The sequence below is a fragment of the Nerophis ophidion genome, linkage group LG01 (assembly GCF_033978795.1).
Source record: "Nerophis ophidion isolate RoL-2023_Sa linkage group LG01, RoL_Noph_v1.0, whole genome shotgun sequence".
Classification (NCBI taxonomy): Eukaryota; Metazoa; Chordata; class Actinopteri; order Syngnathiformes; family Syngnathidae; genus Nerophis; species Nerophis ophidion.
In genome coordinates, this window is record NC_084611.1 from 5,320,236 (window position 1) to 5,345,513 (window position 25,278).

The window sequence follows — 25,278 nt, forward strand, 5'->3', positions numbered from 1 at the left end:
TGCATCTGCAGGTTATCCATACATCTCTGTGCCATGTCTGCCTTAGCATCGCCGGTCAAATGTGGAGACACTCTGGCACATTCAATGGGGGTCTGGCGGCAGACACTTTGGCATCTTGGGGCCAGTGGTGCAACTTGAATCCCTCCCTGTTAGTGTTGTTACACCCTCCGACAACACACCGACGAGGCATGATGTCTCCAATGTTCCAAAAAATAGTCAAAAAAACGGAAAACCACAGAGCTGAGACCCGGTGTTTGTAATGTGTTGAAAATGAAAATGGTGGGTGTGTTACCTCGGCGACGTCACATTCTGACGTCATCGCCTCCAGCGCGATAAACAGAAAGGTGTTTAATTCGCCAAAATTCACCCATTTAGAGTTCGGAAATCGGTTAAAAAAATACATGGTCTTTTTTCTGCACCATCAAGGTATATATTGACGCTTACATAGGTCTGCTGATAATGTTCCCCTTTAAGTCAAAACCCATCTAGGATTAAACAAAAAACAAAATAAAGCATGAACAAAAACTATTCTATGTATCAACTACCTCCTTTGTCATTTCCACATATTAATCCTGTGCTAACTCAACAAACCATACACACTGAGGTAGAAACTATTCAAGAGTGTTGAGTTACTTCCTGTCTTCGAGACATAATAATAATAAAAGCAGTGCAATGTGTGAACAATTTCAACAAAGCACAAATAAAAAGTTGAAAGACTGACAGTATTGCAGTAAATCACACACTGTTCACTTTCTTTACATTTGCACAGAAGACAATCATTTTCACAGAACTATATCAGTGTGCAGTGTCTCATGCTGCATTTGAAGTGGGGTTACTGATTGATTATTTTACTCCTCTTTTACGTTGGGTGGAGGGGGAGGAGTCACAACCTCGCTTTACCGAGTACCTCTTGCTTGGTTATACTTGCGCGCCCCGGTATAAGCTACTTGCTTGCCTAACAGAATTGCTATAGTGACATCCAGTGGACACAGCTAGAACAGCAGTTTTACTTTTACTCTTTGGAAACACATCTCGCGGGCGGGATTAAAACTGTTATGCCCGAATGTTGAGGGAGGTGGGGGTTGGGTTGTGGGTGTTGGGGGTTAATTGTTCATATGTCTCTGATTTGCATATCAAACAGTCTGAGGAGAAAAAGTTGGCACTTTTTTATGGGATTGATGTTTATTTTCCCTTGTGTGTTCTTATGTGTTTTACTGCGTCTGCATTATGTGTGAACCTTTTACAGCATACTGAACAATTACATGGTTTTCCTCCAGTGTGTTCTCATGTGTTGACACAAAGAGCTGTTTTGAGAAAAGCTTTTGCCACAAACTGAACAACTAAATGGTTTTTCACCTGTGTGTGTTCTAATGTGTTGAATCAAAATGCTATTTCGAGAAAAGCTTTTGCCACAAACGGAACACTTAAATTTTTTTTCTCCTGTGTGTGTTCTCATGTGTTGGGTCAAAGAGTCCTGTCTTGAAAAGCTGTTGCCACAAACTGAACAATTAAAGTTTTTTTCTACTGTGTGCGTTTTCATGTGTTTAGTCAAATTGCGTTTTCGAGAAAAGTTTTTGCCACAAACGGAACACTTAAATGTTTTTTCCCCTGTGTGTGTTCTCATGTGTTCTGTCAAAGAGGTATTGTGAGAATAGCGTTTGCCACAAACTGAACACTTAAATATTTTTTCTCCTGTGTGTGTTGTCATGTGTTTAGTCAAAATGATATTTTGAGAAAAACTTTTGCCACAAACTGAACACTCAAATGGTTTTTCACCTGTGTGTGTTCTCATGTGTTGAGTCAAATGGCTCTTTTGAGAAAAGCTTTTGCCACAAACTGAACACTTAAATGGTTTTTCACCTGTGTGTGTTCTCATGTGTCGAGTCAACATGATATTTTCAGAAAAGCTTTTACCACAAACTGAACAATTAAATGTTTTTTCTCCTGCGTGTGTTCTCATGTGTCGAGTCAAAGAGCTATTTTGAGTAAAACTTTCAGCACAAACTGAGCAGCTCAAAAATGCTTCACCTCTTTTCTTTGTAGAGCATTCAGAGTGTTTGTTGTCAGTGTGAGTCCTCATATCACCTTCACAGTCTGTATCGCTGCTCAAAGTTACTTCAACCTCGTCTTCAGCCTCACTATCTGATAGTGGAGCTAAGAGGTTGTCTACTTGTGGTTTCTCTTCATCATCTTCAGTCTTCACAGAGACAATAGTCAGTGGAAACTTGGTGTAATCAGCTTCCTCTCGTCCTAGAAGACACTCTCCCTCCTGAGTGATGCAGAGTTCCTCCTCTTCCTTTTTAATGCAGGGTGGTTGTGGAGTCTCCTGCTTCAAAGTGGAGCTCCCCCCTGACTGAGGGGAAACTTCTTCTGGATTACCCATCAGCTGCTGGACGTCTGCAAGACACAAACAACAAAAACACACTTTCTTCTATGTACTGTATGTGTGTGTAGTAGTGTTGTACAGTATACTGCTACTAATAAAGTATTGTGGTACTAATCAATTGAAGTCGGTACTACACCACCTTTGAAAAGTACTGGTACCGTTCTTTCATCTGAATGCCGCTGTGTGGCGGTGACTACAGAGCCGAGGCGCATGATGTTGAGTGTGTCAAAACGCACACACAAAGTGCATACAAGCAATAATATCGTGGAGAGGAAGAAAGGCAACAAAGGACAATTCTACTGGTTAATAAAGAGGGTGTGTGAAGTGTAAATAGTGACAGGTTGTAGAACATGTTTAAATGCAGTAATGGTTTGATTACTAAAGAGCTGAAAAGCTCTTGAAAGGCCAGTGCAGGGTTCTCTAAACTTTTTGACCCGATGGCCACAATTGGGTAAAAAAAATAAAATATATATATATATGTATATATATATATATATATATATATATATATATGTATATATATATATATATATATATATATGTATATATATATATATATATGTATATATATATATATATATATATATATATACTAGGGCTGCGAATCTTTGGGTGTCCCACGATTTGATTCAATATCGATACTTTGGGTCGCGATTCGAACATAAATCGATTCTTTTTAGATTTAGCGCGATTTTCGATTCAAAAACGATATTTTTCCGATTCAAAAGGATTCTGTATTCATTCAATACATAGATTTCAGCAGGATCTACCCCAGTCTGCTGACATGCTAGCAGAGTAGTGGATTTTTAACAAAAAGCTTTTATAATTGTAAAGGACAATGTTTAATCAACTGATTGAAATAATGTAAATTTGTTTTAACTATTACACGAACCAAAAATATGACTTATTTTATCTTTGTGAAAACATTGGACACAGTGTGTTGTCAAGCTTATGAGATGCCATGCAAGTGTAAGCCACTGTGACACTATTGTTCTTTTTTTTTTTTTTTATAAATATCTAATGATAATGTCAATGAGGGATTTTTAATCACTGCTATGCTGAAATGATAACTAATATTGATACTGTTGTTGATAATATTCATTTTTGTTTCACTACTTTTGGTTTGTTCTGTGTGGTGTTTGTGTCTCCTCTCAATTGCTCTGTTTGTTGCAGTTCTGAGTGTTGCTGGCTCAGGTTTGGTTTTGGAATTGGATTGCATTGTTATGGTATTGTTGTGTATTGTTTTGTTGGATTGTTTGAAAAAATAATAATATAGAAAATATATATATTTTTTTTAAAAATGAGAATCGTTTCTGAATCGCACAACGTGAGAATCGCAATTCAAATGTGAATCAATTTATTCCCCACACCCCTTATATATATATATATATATATATATATATATACATATATATATATATATATATATATATATATATATGTATATATGTGTGTATCCCATGCATATGTGTGTATTCATGTATATATACACATATATTGATAGACTATACATAATATTAATGGGACAGTGTGGCGTTTCCAGTGAGGGTTGGACTCCGCCAAGGCTGCCCTTTGTCGTTGATTCTGTTCATAACTTTTATGGACAGAATTTCTAGGCGCAGTCAAGGCGTTGAGGTGATCCGGTTTGGTGGCTGCAGGATTAGGTCTCTGCTTTTTGCAGATGATGTGGTCCTGATGGCTTCATCTGGCCGGGATCTTCAGCTCTCACGGGATCGGTTCGCAGCCGAGTGTGAAGCGACTGGGATGAGAATCAGCACCTCCAAGTCCGAGTCCATGGTTCTCGCCCGGGAAAAGGGTCTCCCGTCCAAAGGCAAAACCCAGTAACTCAATTTTGGTCAAAACTGATCTGATAATAATTTTGGAGTTCCTAGGTGATATGCTTTACATTAGTGTATGCGATATTGTAATTTGTTCCGTAAGTAAGCTGTCACGCGCATGGCAGGACCTAGCAACTACCACATAACCGCGTAGATACAACAGAAAAACCTAGTATCTCAAGGGACCAATCGGAGCTTCTTTGTCAGTCGCCTTATTGTCTTTGATGAGACATTTGCACGAATGGGGGCCGACGGTCAAGCTGATTATGTGATATTATGGCACCAGGGGATATTTGGAAGATTGGCCCAGGACGTTGCAAGCACCTTCATTAAATGTATTGTTCTTTAAAGGGGAACATTATCACAATTTCAAAAGGGTTAAAAACAATAAAAAACAGTTCCCAGTGGCTTGTTGTATTTTTTGAAGTTTTTTCCAAAATTTTACCGCTCTCGGAATATCCCTAAATACAGCTTTAAATTTCCTTATTTTCGCTATCTTCGAAACCACTATCCATTTCCCTGTGACGTCACACAGTGCTGCCAATGTAAACAAACAATAGGAATACCACAGCAAGTTATATCGGATTCAAACTCGGATTTCAGCGACTTAAGCGATTCAACAGATTACGCATGTATTGAAACAGATGGTTGGAGTATGAAAATATTGAAGAAGAAACTGAAGCTATTGAGCGAATAGCTATTGACGCTATTCATAGCCATAGCATGGCCGAATAGCTGCGTTAGCATCGCCGGTAAAATGTGCGGACCAAACAATCAGGACTTTCGCATCTTGTGACACTGGAGCAACTTAAATCCGTCGATTGGTAAGTGTTTGTTTCGCATTAAATGTGGTTGGAAGGAAACGTAATATAGTTGCAAATGCATCTGCAGGTTATCCATACATCTCTGTGCCATGTCTGCTTTAGCACCGCCGGTAATTAGCATGTTAGCATCGATTAGCGTAGCATGTTAGCATCGATTAGCTGGCAGTCAACATCAACAAAACTCACCTTTGTGATTTCGTTGACTATCGTTGCAAATGCATCTGCAGGTTATCCATACATCTCTGTGCCATGTCTGCCTTAGCATCGCCGGTCAAATGTGGAGACACTCTGGCACATTCAATGGGGGTCTGGCGGCAGACACTTTGGCATCTTGGGGCCAGTGGTGCAACTTGAATCCCTCCCTGTTAGTGTTGTTACACCCTCCGACAACACACCGTCGAGGCATGATGTCTCCAAGGTTCCAAAAAATAGTCAAAAAAACGGAAAATAACAGAGCTGAGACCCGGTGTTTGTAATGTGTTGAAAATGAAAATGGTGGGTGTGTTACCTCGGCGACGTCACATTCTGACATCATCGCCTCCAGCGCAATAAACAGAAAGGCGTTTAATTCGCCAAAATTCACCCATTTAGAGTTCGGAAATCGGTTAAAAAAATAGATGGTCTTTTTTCTGCACCATCAAGGTATATATTGACGCTTACATAGGTCTGCTGATCAAAATAAAAACTGGAGGCTGTACACGGCTCTTGCCCAATGTGCAAACTCAGAATGGGGCCCACCCGAGATTGTGATAACATATCTGGAGAAAGGGCACACGTTCATGAGAGCAGATTCAATCCGTGGCTCAATCGGCAGGAAAATGAGAGCTGGAGAAAACATCTATACGTTTGATGACTTTGTAGATCTTTGTAAGACAACATCAAGATAGATTGGTTTTCCTTTTGTTTTCTCAAAATCAGCTAGAAGTGAGATACTAGGTTTTGCCTTTGGACGGGGGGGGCTTGAGGAGGAGACCCTGACCCCAAGTGGAGGAGTTCAAGTACTGGGAAGGTGGCGACTTGTCCATGGTGTACGCCGCCTTCTGCCCAAAATGCAGCTGAGATAGGCTCCAGGACCCCCCCGCGACCCCGAAAGGGACAAGCGGTACAAAATAGATGGATGGATGCCGTCTCCAAACTAACAATCATGGCGGCTCTTTGTTTACATTCTTGAAAAGCCCGCTAATTTCGATTTTAAGGGCTTGAATTCAAATAGCTTATAAATTACGGATCTCAAGTCACTCACCTTCATCTTCCGTCTTTATCTCCGTCGGTGATTTGCTGGAATGTTCTCTTTGACATGACGTCGCCATCTTAGCATAGCAGTAGTCGTCCATCTTCTATCACGTCTTCAATCTTCACTTCAGATATCGCTCCAAACTCAATGCACGTTTCGTGGCTTTGGGAAACACGACTTGAGATAAGTGTTGCTATATTTGCTGTCAATCATAAGACTTTAAGATCGTCAATTCCAAAATTCTCCGAACTACCTCGTCTCTTTGCTTGGCCCCAAGTACATTTGCGCATGCGCTGGAAACCCGCAACTTCCGTTTCCTACTCCACAGCAGTTTTTTTTTTTTTTTCAAAATAAAGGCAATTTAATCTTGTTTTAAAACAATGGTTGACAAATGTATCTATCATCAAATAACCTTCAACTACTTTTTGAAAAAAAAAAAAAAAAATATATATATATATATATATATATATATATATATATATATTAATAAGCACGTGCACAAACATTTTCAAAAGCTGTTGTTTAAACCACAAAAAGGGCAAACATAAATGAAAAAAATCGTACATTTTAAATACTACGACAAACACAGAAATATTTTTCAACCCACTTAGTTGTTTTAGTTAAAAACCTTTAGAAGGTCAAATCACTAAGAGTGTAGATCTCCACCAGGACCAATCCTATAGTTCACCTGCTACTAAATTGTGTGCCATCTCATGTGTATCGTCAATAAACTTCCATGAATCCTGTAAAACAGCAGACAGTTAGTAATATGGTTTCACATCAAAATGTTGGTGAAACTGCTCATTTCTACCTGGCGATAGGTGGCTCTAACTGTAGTGCTAATCACTCAGCAGCAGAAAGCCCTCATCGCACTGCTAATCAATAACTACCATCTTAGGCACTTAATATCACTAATCACCAGTTAACAAATGTCAACTATCTTAAATGCAAACATGAAAACAAGACACATTAACTTATTTCCCCATTACAAACATCATAACACAATCTAAACTGAGGGTTTCCCACAGCATTTAGTTGTTAAAGGGGAACATTATCAGCAGACCTATGTAAGTGTCAATATATACCTTGATGGTGCAGAAAAAAGACCATCTATTTTTCTAACCGATTTCCAAACTCTAAATGTGGGACTTTTAGCAAATTAAACGCCTTTCTGTTTATCAGTCTCGTAGCGATCACGTCAGAATGTGACGTCACCGAGGTAACACAGCCGTCACTTTCATTTTCAACACATTACAAACACCGGGTCTCAGCTCTGTTATTTTCCGTTTTTTCGACTATTTTTGGGAACCTTGGAGACATCATGCCTCGTCGGTGTGTTGTCGGAGGGTGTAACAACACTAACAGGGAGGGATTCAAGTTGCACCACTGGCAAGAAATCTGCCGCCAGACCCCCATTGAATGTGCCAAAGTGTCTCCACATTTGACCGGCGATGCTAAGGCAGACATGGCACAGAGATGTATGGATAACCTGCAGATGCATTTGCAACGATAGTCAACGAAATCACAAAGGTGAGTTTTGTTGATGTTGTTGACTTATGTGCTAATCAGACATATTTGGTCGCAGCATGACTGCCTGCTAATCGATGCTAACATGCTATTTACGCTAGCTGTATCTACATTTGAAACTAGCTACCCACATTTAATGCGAAACAAACACTTACCAATCGACATATTTAAGTTGCTCCAGTGTCACAAGATGCGAAAGTCCTGATCGTTTGGTCCGCACATTTTACCGGCGATGCTAATAAGGCAGCCAAGCTATGGGCCACTTCATTAGGTACACCTATGCTATGGCCGAATAGCGTCAATAGCTATTCGCTCGATAGCTTCAGTTTCTTCTTCAATTTCGTTTTCGCTATCTGCCTCCATACTCCGACCATCTGTTTCAATACATGCGTAATCTGTTGAATCGCTTAAACCGCTGAAATCCGAGTCTGAATCCGAGCTAATGTCGCTATATCTTGCTGTGGTAACCTCCATGTTGTTTGTATTGGCAGCACTGTGTGACGTCACAGGGAAATGGATAGTGGTTTGGAAGATAGCGAAAATAAGGCACTTTAAATCTTTATTTAGGGATATTCCGGGACCGGTAAAATTTTGAAAAAAACTTTAAAAAATACAACAAGCCACTGGGAACTGATTTTTATTGTTTTTAACCCTTTTGAAATTGTGATAATGTTCCCCTTTAAGGCAGCCGCCTTAACAACAAAGAGCCACCGTCTAGACCAGGGGTCTCAAACATGCGGCCCGCGAGACGTTATTTTGCGGCCCGCACTTTGATATGACAATTTAATGTAGGTGCGGCCCGCGAGTTTAATAAGAACAGAGCTTGACAGCGTCATACTTGCCAACGTTCCCAATTTCCCCGGGAGTCCCCTTCATTTCTGGGCATCCATTCTCTAGTAAATAAATAATAAATGGGTTTTACTTGTAAAGCACTTTTCTACCTTCAAGGTACTCAAAGCGCTTTGACACTATTTCCACATTCACACACACATTCACACACTGATGGAGGGAGCTGCCATGCAAGGCGCTAACCAGCACCCATCAGGAGCAAGGGTGAAGTGTCTTGCTCAAGGACACAAGGGACGTGACAAGGTTGGTACTAGGTGGGGATTGAACTGGGACGGGTAAAATCATGGCGTAATAACTTAAAAATACGACTACGACAACTTAAGATTGTTTTCTTTATTTCACTTTGCCCCCAAAATAGAACAAGCACATTCTGAAAATGTACATTTCACAAAAGAACATCTTGACAAAACACTTCAAGTTAGTTGAACATTTAGAGCAGGGGTCAGCAACCTTTTTGAAAGCAAGAGCTACTTCTTGGGTACTGATTAATGCGAAGGGCTACCAGTTTGATTCACACTTAAATAAATGGCCAGAAATAGCCAATTTGCTCAATTTACCTTTAATAAATAAATCTATATCTATAAAAAATGGGTATTTCTGTCCGTCGTACATTTTTTTTTCCTTTTACGGAAGGTTTTTTTTTGTAGAGAATAAATGATGAAAAAAACACTTAATTGAACAGTAAAAAAAGAAAATTAAATTGTGAAACAATCAATTTTGACTCTTTAAAATTCAAAATTCAACCGAAAAAAAAGAAGAGGAAAAACTAGCTAATTCGAACCTTTAAAAAAAAAAAAAAATTCATGGAACATTATTAGTAATTTTTCCTGATTAAGATTAATTTTAGAATTTTGATGGCATGTTTTAAATAGGTTAAAATCCAATCTGCACTTTGTTAGAATATCTAACTAATTGGACCAAGCTATATTTCTAACAAAGACAAATCATTATTTCTTCTAGATTTTCCAGAACAAAATTTTTTAAAGAAATTCAAAAGACTTTGAAATAAGATTTAAATTTGATTCTACAGATTTTTTAGATTTGCCAGAATAATTTTTTGGGAATTTTAATCATAATAAGATTGAAGAAATATTTCACAAATATTCTATGTCGAAAAAACAGAAGCTAAAATGAAGAATTAAATTATAATGTATTTATTATTCTTTACAAAAAAAAAAACTTGAACATTGATTTAAATTGTCAGGAAAGAAGAGGAAGGAATTTAAAAGGTAAAAAAAGTATATGTGTTTAAAAATCCGCAAATCATTTTTAAGGTTGTATTTTTTCTCTAAAATTGTCTTTCTGAAAGTTATAAGAAGCAGAGTAAAAAAAAAAAAATGAATTTATTTTAACAAGTGAAGACGAGTCTTTAAAATATTTTCTTGGATTTTCAAATTCTATTTGAGTTTTGTCTCTCTTAGAATTAAAAATGTCGAGCAAAGCGAGACCAGCTTGCTAGTAAATAAATACAATTCAAAAAATAGAGGCAGCTCACTGGTAAGTGCTGCTATTTGAGCTATTTTTAGAACAAGCCAGCGGGCGACTCACTTGGTCCTTACGGGCGACCGTGTTGGTGACCCCTGATTTAGAGGGTGAAAAAATGGTGTATTTTCAAAACCACCTTAACAAACACAATGAACTTAGACTTAAAGTCCTACTGAAATGAGATGTTCTTATTCAAACGGGGATAGCAGGTCCATTATATGTGTCATACTTCATCATTTCGCGATATTGCCATATTTTTGCTGAAAGGATTTAGTAGAGAACATCCACGATAAAGTTTGCAACTTTTGCTCGCTAATAAAAAAGCCTTGCCTGTACCGGAAGTAGCAGACGATGTGCGTGTGACGTCACGGGTTGTGGAGCTCCTCACATCTGAACATTGTTTACAATCATGGCCACCAGCAGCTAGTGCGATTCGGACCAAGAAAGCGACAATTTCCCCTTTAATTTGAGCGAGGATGAAACAATTGTTGATGAGGAAAGTGACAGTGAAGGAATAGAAAAAAAAAAAGGTTAGGGCAGTGCGAGCGATTGAGATGTTATTAGACACATCCATCCATCCATCATCTTCCGCTTATCCGAGGTCGGGTCGCGGGGGCAACAGCCTAAGCAGGGAAACCCAGACTTCCCTCTCCCCAGCCACTTCGTCTAGCTCTTCCCGGGGGATCCCGAGGCGTTCCCAGGCCAGCCGGGAGACATAGTCTTCCCAACGTGTCCTGGGTCTTCCCCATGGCCTCCTACCGGTTGGACGTGCCCTAAACACCTCCCTAGGGAGGCGTTCAGGTGGCATCCTGACCAGATGCCCGAACCACCTCATCTGGTTCCTCTCCATGTGGAGGAGCAGCGGCTTTACTTTGAGTTCCTCCCGGATGGCAGAGCTTCTCACCCTATCTCTAAGGGAGAGACCCGCCACACGGCTGAGGAAACTCATTTGGGCCGCTTGTACCCGTGATCTCATCCTTTCGGTCATGACCCAAAGCTCATGACCATAGCTGAGGATGGGAACGTAGATCGACCGGTAAATTGAGAGCTTTGCCTTCCGGCTCAGCTCCTTCTTCACCACAACGGATCGATACAACGTCCGCATTACTGAAGACGCCGCACCGATCCGCCTGTCGATCTCACCATCCACTCTTCCCCCACTCGTGAACAAGACTCCTAGGTACTTGAACTCCTCCACTTGGGACAGGGTCTCCTCCCCAACCCGGAGATGGCACTCCACCCTTTTCCGGGCGAGAACCATGGACTCGGACTTGGAGGTGCTGATTCTCATTCCGGTCGCTTCACACTCGGCTGCGAACCGATTCAGTGAGAGCTGAAGATCCCGGTCAGATGAAGCCATCAGGACCACATCATCTGCAAAAAGCAGAGACCTAATCCTGCGGCCACCAAACCGGATGCCCTCAACGCCTTGACTGCGCCTAGAAATTCTGTCCATAAAAGTTATGAACAGAATGGGTGACAAATGACAGCCTTGGTGGAGTCCAACCCTCACTGGAAACGTGTCCGACTTACTGCCGGCAATGTGGACCAAGCTCTGACACTGATCATACAGGGAGCGGACCGCCACAATAAGACAGTCCGATACCCCATACTCTCTGAGCACTCCCCACAGGACTTCCCGAGGGACACGGTCGAATGCCTTCTCCAAGTCCACAAAGCACATGTAGACTGGTTGGGCAAACTCCCATGCACCCTCAAGAACCCTGCCGAGAGTATAGAGCTGAGTTATTAGACACATTTACTAAGATAATTCTGGAAAATCCCTTATCTGCCTATTGTGTTACTAGTGTTTTAGTGAGATTAGATAGTACGTGAAAGTCGGAGGGGTGTGGCCACGGGTGTGGTGACCGCCAGTGTCTCCGGTGGCAGGAGGTAATAGTCCGCAGCTGCTGCAGGAGGATGCAAGCTCCGCTCATAACTACGTTAAGAGCCAACGTATTACCACAATTTTCTCACCGAAACCTGCCTGTTGACATGTAGTCGGGATCCATGATCGCGTGACCGCTCTGATCCATAGTAAAGCTTCACCTTCGGGAATTTTAAACAAGGAAACACTGGCTGTGTTTGTGTGGCTAAAGGCTAAAAGCTTCCCACCTCCATCTTTCTACTTTGACTTCTCCATTATTAATTGAATAAATTGCAAAAGATTCAGCAACACAGATGTCCAGAATACTGTGTAATTATGCGATCAAAGCAGACTACTTATAGCTTGGGTCGGGCTGGAAAATAATGTCCGCTACAACCCGAGACGTCAAACGCACGACGTTTTCAACGCGACACTTTGCCAGAAATTTAAAATTGCAATTTAGTAAACTAAAGCGGCCGTATTGGCATGTGTTGCAATGTTAATATTTCATCATTGATATATAAACTATCAGACTGCGTGGTCGCTAGTAGTGGCTTTCAGTAGGCCTTTAATCTCAGTGTTTCTACAAAACAATTGAACTTTAAGTCACAACCCATCTAGGATTGAACAAAAAACTAAATAAAGCGTGAATAAAAACTATTCTATGTGTCAACGACCTCATTTGTCATTTCCACATATTAATCCTGTGCTAACTCAACAAACCATACACACTGAGGTAGAAACTATTCAAGAGTGTTGAGTTACTTCCTGTCTTCTAGACATAATGTGTATTGATAGAAAAATAAAAAGCTGTGCAATGTGTGAACAATTTCAACTAAGCACAAATAAAAAGTTGAAAGACTGACAGTATTGCAGTAAATCACACACTGTTCACTTTCTTTACATTTGCACAGAAGACAATCATTTTCACAGAACTATATCAGTGTGCAGTGTCTCATGCTGCATTTTAATTATGTCAGTTTTGATACATCTCAACTTTGCAGTGAAAAAGGGTGTAGTGCAGGTTTTTGACGTTGTACACAAACTTGACACATGAGGCCCCAGGTCCCTGGACTGAAGAAGGAGTAACCAAGCACTTGAAGCATCATCTATCTTACTGTTCAGGAAGGTTTCAGATACAGAGAAGACATGGGGTCATGAGTGGATAAGATTATGCTCCAAATAATCCAAGTTTGTATGAATACCTCAGATATTTGTGAAAGAAGCAGTGAGGAGGTCCTGGGTAGGGTGGATGTCGCCACATATGAGCAACATACCACAAACTAAACAGCTAATTGGTTATTTTCCCTCGTGTGTTCTTGAATGTCTTACTGCATCTGCTTTATGTGGGAACCTTTTACAGCACACTGAACAACTAAATGGTTTTTCACCTGTGTGTGTTCTCATGTGTTGAGTCAAATTGCTCTTAACAGAAAAGCTTTTACCACAAACTGTACAACTAAATGTTTTTTCTCCTGTGTGTGTTCTCATGTGTCGAGTCAAACCACAAATAATTCCCGGGCGCGGCACCGCTGCTGCCTGCTGCTCCCCTCACCTCCCAGATGGTGAATAAGGGGATGGGTCAAATGCAGAGGACACATTTCGCCACACCTAGTGTGTGTGTGACAATCTTTGGTACTTAAACTTTAAATTGCCATTTTGAGAAAAGCTTTCACCACAGACTGAACAATTACATGTTTTTTCTCCTGTGTGTGTTCTCATGTGTTGAGTCAAAAAGGTATTTTGAGAAAAGCTGTTGCCACAAACTGAACAATTAAATGGTTTTTCACCTGTGTGTGTTCTCATGTGAAAAGTCAAATAGCTATTTCGAAAAAAGCTTTTGTCACAAACTGAACAAAAACTTGTTTTTTCTCCTGTGTGTGTTCTCATGTGTTGAGTCAAAGAGCTATTTTGAGAAAAGCTTTTGCCACAAACTGAACAATTACATGTTTTTTCTCCTGTGTGTGTTCTCATGTGTTGAGTCAAAAAGGTATTTTGAGAAAAGCTGTTGCCACAAACTGAACAATTAATTTTTTTTTTTACCTGTGTGTTCTCATGTGTTTAGTCAGATAGCTATTTTGAGAAAAGCGTTTGCCACAAACTGAACAATTATATCTTTTTTTTCCTGTGTGTGTTCTCATGTGAAAAGTCAAATGGCTATTTCGAAAAAAGCTTTTGCCACAAACTGAACAAAAACATGTTTTTTCTCCTGTGTGTGTTCTCATATGTTTAGTCAAATGGCTATTTCGAGAAAAGCTTTTACCACAAACTGAACAGTTACATGTTTTTTCTCCTGTGTGTGTTCTCATGTGTTGAGTCAAAGAGCTATTTTGAGAAAAGCTAGTGCCACAAACTGAACAATTAAATGGTTTTTCACCAGTGTGTGTTCTCATATGTTTAGTCAAATTGCTATTTCGAGAAAAGCTTTTCCCACAAACAGAACAATAACATGTTTTTTCTCCTGTGTGTGTTCTCATGTGTTGAGTCAAAGAGCTATTTTGAGAAAAGCTGTTGCCACAAACTGAACATTTGAATGGTTTTTCACCTGTGTGTGTTCTCATGTGTTTAGTCAAATTGCTTTTTCGAGAAAAGCTTTCACCACAAACTGAACAATAACATGTTTTTTCTCCTGTGTGTGTTCTCATGTGTTGGGTCAAAATGCTATTTTGAGAAAAGCTATTGCCACAAACTGAACAACTAAAGGGTTTTTCACCTGTGTGTGTTCTCATGTGTCGAGTCAAATTGCTATTTCGAGAAAAGTTTTCGCCACAAACTGAACAATAACATGTTTTTTCTCCTGTGTGTCTTCTCATGTGTTGGGTCAAAATGCTATTTTGAGAAAAGCTGTTGCCACAAACTGAACAACTAAAGGGTTTTTCACCTGTGTGTGTTCTCATGTGTCGAGTCAAATTGCTATTTCGAGAAAAGCTTTCGCCACAAACTGAACAATTACATGGCTTTTCACCTGTGTGTGTTCTCATGTGGTGAGTCAAAATGCTTTTTTGAGAAAAGCTTTTGCCACAAACTGAACAATTAAATGGTTTTTCACCTGTGTGCGTTCTGATGTGTCGAGTCAAATTGCCATTTTGAGAAAAGCTTTTGCCACAAACTGAACATTTAAATATTTTTTCCCCTGCGTGTGTTCTCATGTGTTCAGTCAAATGGCTCTTTTTAGTAAAACTTTCAGCACAAACTGAGCAGCTCAAACATTTTTCACCTCTCTTCTTTGTTGAGCGTTCAGAGTGTTTGTTGTCAGTGTGAGTCCTCATATCACCTTCACAGTCTGTATCGCTGCTCAAAGTTACTTCAACCTCGTCTTCAGCCTCACTATCTGACAGTGGAGCTAAGAGGTTGTCTACTTGTGGTTTCTCTTCATCATTTTCAGTCTTCACAGAGACAACAGTCAGTGGAAACTTGGTGTAATCAGCTTCCTCTCGTCCTAGAAGACACTCTCCCTCCTGAGTGATGCAGAGTTCCTCCTCTTCCTTTTTAATGCAGGGTGGTTGTGGAGTCTCCTGCTTCAAAGTGGAGCTCCCCCCTGACTGAGGGGAAACTTCTTCTGGATTACCCATCAGCTGCTGGACGTCTGCAAGACACAAACAACAAAAACACACTTACTTCTATGTACTGTATGTGTGTGTAGTAGTGTTGTACAGTATACTGCTACTAATAAAGTATTGTGGTACTAATCAATTGAAATCGGTACAATACCACCTTTGAAAAGTTGTGGTCCATTTCAACTGCTTTAAAACACACCTCCCTAAATGTGGTGATTAGTATTACCACCTTTGCTTCAGACTTAGGTCAACATTTAAATAATAAGCACTCAGATCTGCACAAGGAGTTTAAATAGTGACAGGTATAATGTAGTTGTTACACCTGTCCTGCTGCTCTCTCTTTACTCGCCCGCTCACTCACTGACGTCACTCAGACAACAGGTTGACATTGTCACAAACACACATACTACTCTCAGAAGTTAACCAGCTCCCCTGCTGTGCACATGTAGATACGTAGAACTTGATGACAAATATTAGCACAGTTAAAACTGCCCAATTAGCAGTCAACTAATGCAAGTCAAATGATGACATTTTGTAAAAAATTGCTACAAAGTTGTAGTGGATATTATGTCCAGTCAAAAATCCATCGAATAACTTGATGGACTCGATGAATAACTTCGCTTAGTAATGCTGGCAAAATATTTTATTTCGGTTATTTGCCAAAAAATAAGAAAGAGGAACTCCATCCATCCATCTTCTTATCCGAGGTCGGGTTGCAGGGGCAGCAGCCTAAGCAGGGAAGCCCAGACTTCCCTCTCCCCAGCCACTTAAAGGGGAACATTATCAGCAGACCTATGCAAGCGTCAATATATACCTTGAAGATCCTGGCCAGATGAAGCTAACTGCAAATAGCAAAGACCTAATCCTGCAGCCACCAAACCGGATCCCCTCAACGCCTTGACTGCCCCTAGAAATGCTGTCCATAAAAGTTATGAACAGAATCGGTGACAATGGGCAGCCTTGCCGGTGTCCAGCCCTCACTGGAAATGTGTCCGACACTGATCTTACAGGGAGCGGACCGCCACAATAAGACAGTCCGATACCCCATACTCTCTGAGCACTCTCCACAGGACTTCCCGAGGAACACAGTCTAATGCCTTCTCCAAGTCCACAAAGCACATGTAGACTGGTTAGGCAAACTCCCATGGATCCTCAAGGACCCTGCCGAGAGTATAGAACTGGGCCACAGTTCCACAACCAGGACGAAAACCACACAGTTCCTCCTGAATCCGAAGTTCGACTATCCGGCGTAGCCTCCTCTCCAGTACACCTGAATAGACGTTTCCGGGAAGGCTGAGGAGTGTGATCCCACGATAGTTGGAACACACCTTCCGGTTCCCCTTCTTAAAGAGAGAAACCACCATCCTGGTATGCCAATCCAGAGGTACCGCCCCCGATGTCCATAAGATGCTGCAGAGTCTTGTCAACCAAGACAGCCCCACAGCATCCAGAGCCTTAAAGGGGAACATTATCACAATTTCAATAGGGTTAATAACAATACAAATCAGTTCCCAGTGGCTTGTTTTATTTTTCGAAGTTTTTTTCAAAATTTTACACCTCCCGGAATATCCCTAAAAAATACTTTAAAGTGCCTGACTTTCGCTACCCGTAAATCCACTATCCATTTCCCTGTGACGTCACACAGTGCTGCCAATACAAACAACATGGCGGTTACCACAGCAAGATATAGCGACATTAGCTCGGATTCAGACTCGGATTTCAGCGGTTTAAGCGATTCAACAGATTACGCATGTATTGAAACAGATGGTCGGAGTATGGAGGCAGATAACGAAAACGAAATTGAAGAAGAAACTGAAGCTATTGAGTGAATAGCTATTGACGCTATTCAGCCATAGCGTGGGTGTACCTAATGAAGTGGCCCATAGCATGGCTGCCTTATTAGCATCGCCGGTAAAATGTGCGGACCAAACGATCAGGACTTTCGCATCTTGTGACACTGGAGCAATTTAAATATGTCGATTGGTAAGTGTTTGTTTCGCATTAAATGTGGGTATCTAGTTTCAAATGTACATACAGCTAGCGTAAATAGCATGTTAGCATGGATTAGCATAGCATGTTAGCATCGATTAGCTGGCAGTCATGCTGCGACCAAATATGTCTGATTAGCACATAAGTCAACAACATCAACAAAACTCACCTTTGTGACTTTGTTGACTTAATCGTTGCAAATGCATCTGCAGGTTATCCATACATCTCTGTGCCATGTCTGTCTTAGCATCGCCGGTCAAATGTGGAGACACTCTGGCACATTCAATGGGGGTCTGGCGGCAGACACTTTGGCATCTTGGGGCCAGTGGTGCAACTTGAATCCCTCCCTGTTAGTGTTGTTACACCCTCCGACAACACACCGACGAGGCATGATGTCTCCAAGGTTCCAAAAAATAGTCGAAAAAACGGAAAATAACAGAGCTGAGACCCAATGTTCGTAATGTGTCGAAAATGAAAATGGTGGGTGTGTTACCTCGGTGACGTCACGTTCTGAAGTCATTGCTACGAGAGCGACAAACAGAAAGGCGTTTAATTCGCCAAAATTAACCCATTTAGAGTTCGCAAATAAGTTAAAAAAATAGATGGTCTTTTTTCTGCACCATCAAGGTATATATTGACGCTTGCATAGGTCTGCTGATAATGTTCCCCTTTAAGGAACTCCGAGCGGCTCTCATCCACCACCGGGGCTTTGCCACTGAGGAACTTTTTAGCTCCTCAGTGGCAAGGCGTCAGGTGCGAATGACAAACACATTTCGGGAGAACATCCGCACCGTATCACAACATAAACACAACAGGAAAAACACCCAGAATCCCATGCAGCCCTAAATTTTCCGTGCTACAATATACACCCGCGGTACCACCAAATCCTGCCCACTTCAACCGACGCACGGTGATGTGTGTGTGTGTGGGGGGGGGGGGGGGGTCGTCGGGGTTGGGTGGCGGGATTTGGTGGGAGCGGGGGTGCATATTGTAACACGGAAGATTTTGGGCTGCATGGGATTCTGGGTATTTGTTCTCTCGTGTTTATGTTGTGATACAGTGTGGATGTTCTCCTGAAATGTGTTTGTCATTCTTGTTTGGTGTGGGTTCACAGTGTGGCGCATATTTGTGTTAAAGTTGCATGTACGGCCACCCTCAGTGTGACCTGTATGGCAGTTGATCAAGTATGTCTTGCAGACATTAATGTATGTCTGCCGGTGCCTCATACAACCTGTGCTTAGGTCGGCACGCTGTTTGGACGGTGATTGAGTGGTTGTAGAGGACAATAAAGGCAGCTCTATCACGGCTCGACCCTAATATGCTTGTCCGGGTGAACCTCGGGACGATCTCTCAGGAGGACCTGAAAGTCTCCCGGAAAAATCGGGAGGGTTGGCAGATTTGTTGCAAGTGTGAGATAGTCATTCAAAGAAGGTGAATCCACTTTGCAGCAGGTTTCTACATCCAGTGGCCCCCAGGGAAATTGAGTTTTGAGATCCCTGATCTTAACAATTCTGAAAAAATCAGTAAAATAATGGAATTTTTCTGTGGAACTGCCAGCATCGTCACTTCATCAAAAGGTGGTTGATCGTAATCATTTGGAAAAACTCTGTAGAATAAAGGTATTTTCCTGCAGAACTGTTTGCATCGTCACCGGGGCGGCATGGCTCGGTTGGTAGAGCGGCCGTGCCAGCAACTTGAAGGGTTGCAGGTTCGATTCCCGCTACCGCCAGCCTAGTCACTGCCGTTGTGTCCTTGGGCAAGACACTTTACCCACCTGTTCCCAGTGCCACCCACACTGGTTTAAATGTAACTTAGATATTGGGTTTCACTATGTAAAGCGCTTTGAGTCACTAGAGAAAAGCGCTATATAAATATAATTCACTTCACTTTATGAAAGGTGGTTGATCGTAATAATTTAGTAAAAATCTGTAGAATTACGATATTTTTTCTCGAAAAGTTTCATGAAAATTTCTGTGAATATAATGTTTTTGATCATTATTTGGTTTACAGTGTTTTACTATAATTTTATGGTTTTCGTTTGGCAGCCGTAGATGCCAGTAGATGACCGTTTTTTTTTTACAAATTTTTGTTTTTTTTCTGGGCGGTATAGCTCGGTTGGTAGAGTGGCCGTGCCAGCAACTTGAAGGGTTGCAGGTTCGATTCCCGCTTCTGCCAGCCTAGTCACTGCCGTTGTGTCCTTGAGCAAGACACTTTACCCACCTGCTCCCAGTGCCACCCACACTGGTTTAAATGTAACTTAGATATTGGGTTTCACTATGTAAAGCGCTTTGAGTCACTCGAGAAAAGCGCTATATAAATATAATTAACTTCACTAAAGGTGGTTGATCGTAATAATTTAGTAAAAATCTGTAGAGTTACGATATTTTTTCGCAAAAAGTTTCATGAAAATTTCTGTGAATATAATGTTTTTGATCATTATTTGGTTTACAATGTTTTACTTTAATTTTATGGTTTTCATTTGGCAGCCGTAAATGCCAGTAGATGACGTTTTATTTTTTATTTTTTTTTACAAATTTTTGTTTTTTTTGTGGGCGGTATAGCTCGGTTGGTAGAGTGGCCGTGCCAGCAACTTGAAGGGTTGCAGGTTCGATTCCCGCTTCTGCCAGCCTAGTCACTGCCGTTGTGTCCTTGGGCAAGACACTTTACCCACCTGCTCCCGGTGCCACCCACACTGGTTTAAATGTAACTTAGATATTGGGTTTCACTATGTAAAGCGCTTTGAGTCACTGGAGAAAAGCGCTATATAAATATAATTCACTTCACTTTATTAAAGGTGGTTGATCGTAATAATTTAGTAAAAATCTGTAAAATTACGATATTTTTTCGCAAAAAGTTTCAAGAAAATTTCTGTGAATATAATGTTTTTGATCATTATTTGGTTTACAATGTTTTACTTTAATTTTATGGTTTTCGTTTGGCAGCCGTAGATGCCAGTAGATGACGTTTTTTTTTATTACAAAATTTAGTTTTTTTTGTGGGCGGTATAGCTCGGTTGGTAGAGCGGCCGTGCCAGCAACTTGAGGGTTGCAGGTTCGATTCCCGCTACCGTCATCCTAGTCACTGCCGTTGTGTCCTTGGGCAAGACACTTTACCCACCTGCTCCCAGTGCCACCCACACTGCTTTAAAGGTAACTTAGATATTGGGCTTCACTATGTAAAGCGCTTTGAGTCACTAAAGAAAAGCGCTATATAAATATAATTAACTTCACTAAAGGTGGTAGATCGTAATAATTTAGTAAAAATCTGTAGAATTATGATATTTTTTCGCAAAAAGTTTCATGAAAATTTCTGTAAATATAATGTTTTTGATCATTATTTGGTTTACAATGTTTTACTATAATTTTATGGTTTTCGTTTGGCAGCCGTAGATGCCAGTAGATGACGTTTTATTTTTTTACAAATGTTTTTTTTTTTTTCTGGGCGGTATAGCTCGGTTGGTAGAGTGGCCGTGCCAACAACTTGAGGGTTGCAGGTTCGATCCCCGCCTCCGCCAGCCTAGTCACTGCCGTTGTGTCCTTGGGCAAGACACTTTACCCACCTGCTCCCAGTGCCACCCACACTGGTTTAAATGGAACTTAGATATTGGGTTTCACTATGTGGTTTAAATGGAACTTAGATATTGGGTGTCACTATGTAAAGCGCTTTGAGTCACTAGAGAAAAGCGCTATATAAATATAATTCACTTCACTTTATTAAAGGTGGTTGATCGTAATAATTTAGTAAAAATCTGTAGAATTACGATATTTTTTCGCAAAAAGTTTCATGAACATTTCTGTGAATATAATGTTTTTGATCATTATTTGGTTTACAATATTTTACTATAATTTTATGGTTTTCGTTTGGCAGCCGTAGATGCCAGTAGATGACGTTTTTTTTTTTTTTTTTTACAAATTTTTGTTTTTTTTTGTGGCCGGTATAGCTCGGTTGGTAGAGTGGCCGTGCCAGCAACTTGAGGGTTGCAGGTTCGATTCCCGCTTCTGCCAGCCTAGTCACTGCCGTTGTGTCTTTGGGCAAGACACTTTACCCACCTGCTCCCAGTGCCACCCACACTGGTTTAAATGTAACTTAGATATTGGGTTTCACTATGTAAAGCGCTTTGAGTCACTCGAGAAAAGCGCTATATAAATATAATTCACTTCACTAAAGGTGGTTGATCGTAATAATTTAGTAAAAATCTGTAGAATTACGATATTTTTTCGCAAAAAGTTTCATGAAAATTTCTGTAAATATAATGTTTTTGATCACTATTTGGTTTACAATGTTTTACTATAATTTTATGGTTTTCATTTGGCAGCCGTAGATGCCAGTAGATGACGTTTTATTTTTTATTTTTTTTTACAAATTTTTGTTTTTTTTGTGGGCGGTATAGCTCGGTTGGTAGAGCGGCCGTGCCAGCAACTTGAAGGGTTGCAGGTTCGATTCCCGCTTCTGCCAGCCTAGTCACTGCCGTTGTGTCCTTGGGCAAGACACTTTACCCACCTGCTCCCAGTGCCACCCACACTGGTTTAAAAGGAACTTAGATATTGGGCTTCACTATGTAAAGCGCTTTGAGTCAGAGAAAAGCGCTATATAAATATAATTCACGTCACTTTATTAAAGGTGGTTGATCGTAATAATTTAGTAAAAATCTGTAAAATTAAGGTATTTTGTCGCAAAAAGTTTCATGAACATTTCTGTGAATATAATGTTTTTGATCATTATTTGGTTTACAATGTTTTACTTTAATTTTATGGTTTTCGTTTGGCAGCCGTATATGCCAGTAGATGACGGGTTTTTTTTTGTGGGCGGCATAGCTCGGTTGGTAGAGTGGCCGTGCCAGCAACTTGAGGGTTGCAGGTTCGATTCCCGCTTCTGCCAGCCTAGTCACTGCCGTTGTGTCCTTGGGCAAGACACTTTACTCACCTGCTCCCAGTGCCACCCACACTGGTTTAAGTGTAACTTAAATATTGGGTGTCACTATGTAAAGCGCTTTGACTCACTAGAGAAAAGCGCTATATAAATATAATTCACTTCACTTTATTAAAGGTGGTTGATCGTAATAATTTAGTAAAAATCTGTAGAATTACGATATTTTTTCGCCAAAAGTTTCATGAAAATTTCTGTAAATATAATGTTTTTGATCATTATTTGGTTTACTTTAAATTTTAGATTTTCATTTGGCAGCCGTAGATGCCAGTTTTATTGTTTTTTTTTTACAGATTTTTGTTTTTTTTACAGTGGACTGACCAATTGCATCTCTGTCTGGACCGGAGCCTGCAGGGCCTCAGACTGGAAGTCTCTCCAGAGAGTGGTGAGGACGGCGGCTAAGATCATCAAGACTCCTATTCCTCCCATCCAGGAGATGGCAAAAAGCCGCTGCCTGACCAGGCCTCAGAAAATCTATAGACTCCTCCCACCCACACCAAGGACTGTTCTCACTGCTAGACTCTAGGATGAGGTTCCGCAGCCTCCGTAGCAGAACCTCCAGGTTCTGTAACAGCCTTTTCCCTCAGGTTGTAAGACTCTTGAACGCATCGTATTAATCCCCTTAATTCCCCTCAAAAATGGAATAACTTGCTGGAATAGGAAGACAATATAACATACATCCATAAACCTGGACGCCTATGCAAAAGTGCAATATATTTATCTGTACAGTAATCTATTTATTTATATCTTCACCTTAATGCTTTTTATCCTGCACTACCATGAGCCAGGGGTAGGGAATCTATGGCTCTAGATCAATCTTAGCTGGCATTGCTTAACACGATAAGTCAGTGTTTTTCAACCTTTTTTGAGCCAAAACACATTTTTCTCCATTGAAAAAATTCTGAGGCGCACCACCAGCAGAAAACATAAAAACAATTAAACTCAGTAGCCGATATTGACCAAAAAAAATTGTTCTCGCAATAGCTCTTGTCTCTATGTAGGCGTACTCTCAAGCCGTAGCTTATTTTGAGTTTTTGCGGTGTTTTCCTGTGTGACTTGCGCTCCTGTTTTGGTGGCGTTTCCTCTTTTGTTGGTATTTTCATGTCCTCCTTGAATGCTATTCATCGCACCTGCTTTGTTTTTACAATGAAGACTATTTAAGTTGTTTGTGTGGACATTATTGGTTGTCATGCCATGTGCGGATGTACTTTGTGGACGCCTTCTGCTCTGCACACTGTAAGTCTTTGCTGTCGTCCAGCATTCTGTTTTTTTTTTACTTTGCAGCCTGTTCAGTTTTAGTTTTGTTTTGCTTGCCTCCCGCATATTGTGATCACGACACACCACGTTCCCGACATCTACAAGAGCAATTAGCTACCTGCTGCCACCTACTGTAATGGAAGAGTATTACACGGTTACTCTGCCGAGCTCTAGAAGGCACAGACACTCAATAAAAACACATTTTTGAATTATAGTTACATGTCTGCAAAAAATATTATCAACCCAATTAGGTGAAATGACATCATCTCTCCCACGACACACCAGACTGTATCTCACGGCACGAGTGTGCCGCGGCACAGTGGTTGAAAAACACAGCGATAAGTAATGAATAATTCCGCTGGTAATCACAGTGTTAAAAATAACGTTCAAAATATAAAACATTTTAATGCATTTTAATCCATCCATCAGTTTTCTACCGTTCCTGTTCTAGAAGTCGCATTAATGATAAGAACTATTTTGTTCATTAGCTTCAGAATAACAATGTTATTAAAAAGAAGAAGATACTTATTATATTCTTAAAATGTTGGTGTTACTTAAAAATGCACACATTTATTTGTATTCAGTGTTAAAAAAATATTATATGGCTCTCTCGGAAATACATTTTATAATATTTGGCTTTCCTGGCTCTCTCAGCCAAAAAAGTTTCCCGACCCCTGACGTAGTCCAACAAAATTTCATTTTTATCTGTACTGCAAAGTTCATATTTGAATGACAATAAAGGAAGTCTAAATCTAAGTCTATATATTTAACTTCTTATGGCCCAAGCTGTTTGTTTACATGCCCTTTTTATTTCTCTTTGCTATTTGGACTTATTGGACCCTAATTAGAATAAAAACTAAGAAGCATCTTTTGATATGATGTACTTTTAGTCCATTAGTACACAAATGTGTACTTCATGCGTAGTGACATCCTGATTGCTATTTTTACACATTTTTTTCCCGAATTCCATTGTATGTTTTACTCTTCTGACACCACCAGATGGCAGTATAAGTGTCCACATAAGCGGCCATAAGACCCCTGTAGGAGCCTAAATACTGTTTAAGTTATTTTACATTTTATGGAAGGTGCTTTATGTTTATTCAGCCAAAAGGGGACTATTTACTTTATTTGTATGATAAGAAAATGTATATATTGAATGCTTAGAGTAATTATATAAATCTCACTTTAGGTGTAATTATTACATTTGTCAAAATGATTTGATGACGTAACTGTTTTAAGTCCATATATGGCGGAAGGATCTGTGTGGTAAGGGGGTTTTGACGCAAGGTGTCATGGGTAATTGCTGTCAGGTGCGGTGGAATCGAGCCACACAGTTTTTTGACCCCACTCATACTTATTCTCATTCATACTTTTTCTAACTCGTACTGCAACAAACTCTCTTTATTTTGTCATTCATTTGTTCCCACATCGTGACTGTTTTATGTTGTGAATTATTAAGATCACAAGTAAACCATACAAACCAAGAAGAACGTCTGGAGTTTTGTTTTGTTGTTGCCGCAGCAAGCGGAGTGAATGTGA

The 25,278-nt window shown here is 40.4% G+C and overlaps 2 protein-coding genes across 2 annotated transcripts in view; both read right to left on the minus strand.

Annotated features, from left to right (window-relative positions):
* The window catches only part of LOC133552709 (zinc finger protein OZF-like), a 31,642-nt gene extending 28,941 nt beyond the window's left edge, over positions 1–2,701 (minus strand). Inside the window, exon 1 of the mRNA XM_061900234.1 lies at positions 1,289–2,701. Within this exon, the coding sequence (XP_061756218.1) occupies positions 1,289–2,383 (1,095 nt within the window). The 5' untranslated portion in view covers positions 2,384–2,701. The remainder of the gene's footprint in view (positions 1–1,288) is intronic.
* An 11,207-nt stretch (positions 2,702–13,908) lies between these two features.
* LOC133553184 (zinc finger protein OZF-like) overlaps positions 13,909–25,278 on the minus strand; it is an 839,429-nt gene continuing 828,059 nt past the window's right edge. Inside the window, exon 2 of the mRNA XM_061902232.1 lies at positions 13,909–15,596. Coding sequence (XP_061758216.1) covers positions 14,050–15,596 — 1,547 coding nt within the window. The 3' untranslated portion in view covers positions 13,909–14,049. The remainder of the gene's footprint in view (positions 15,597–25,278) is intronic.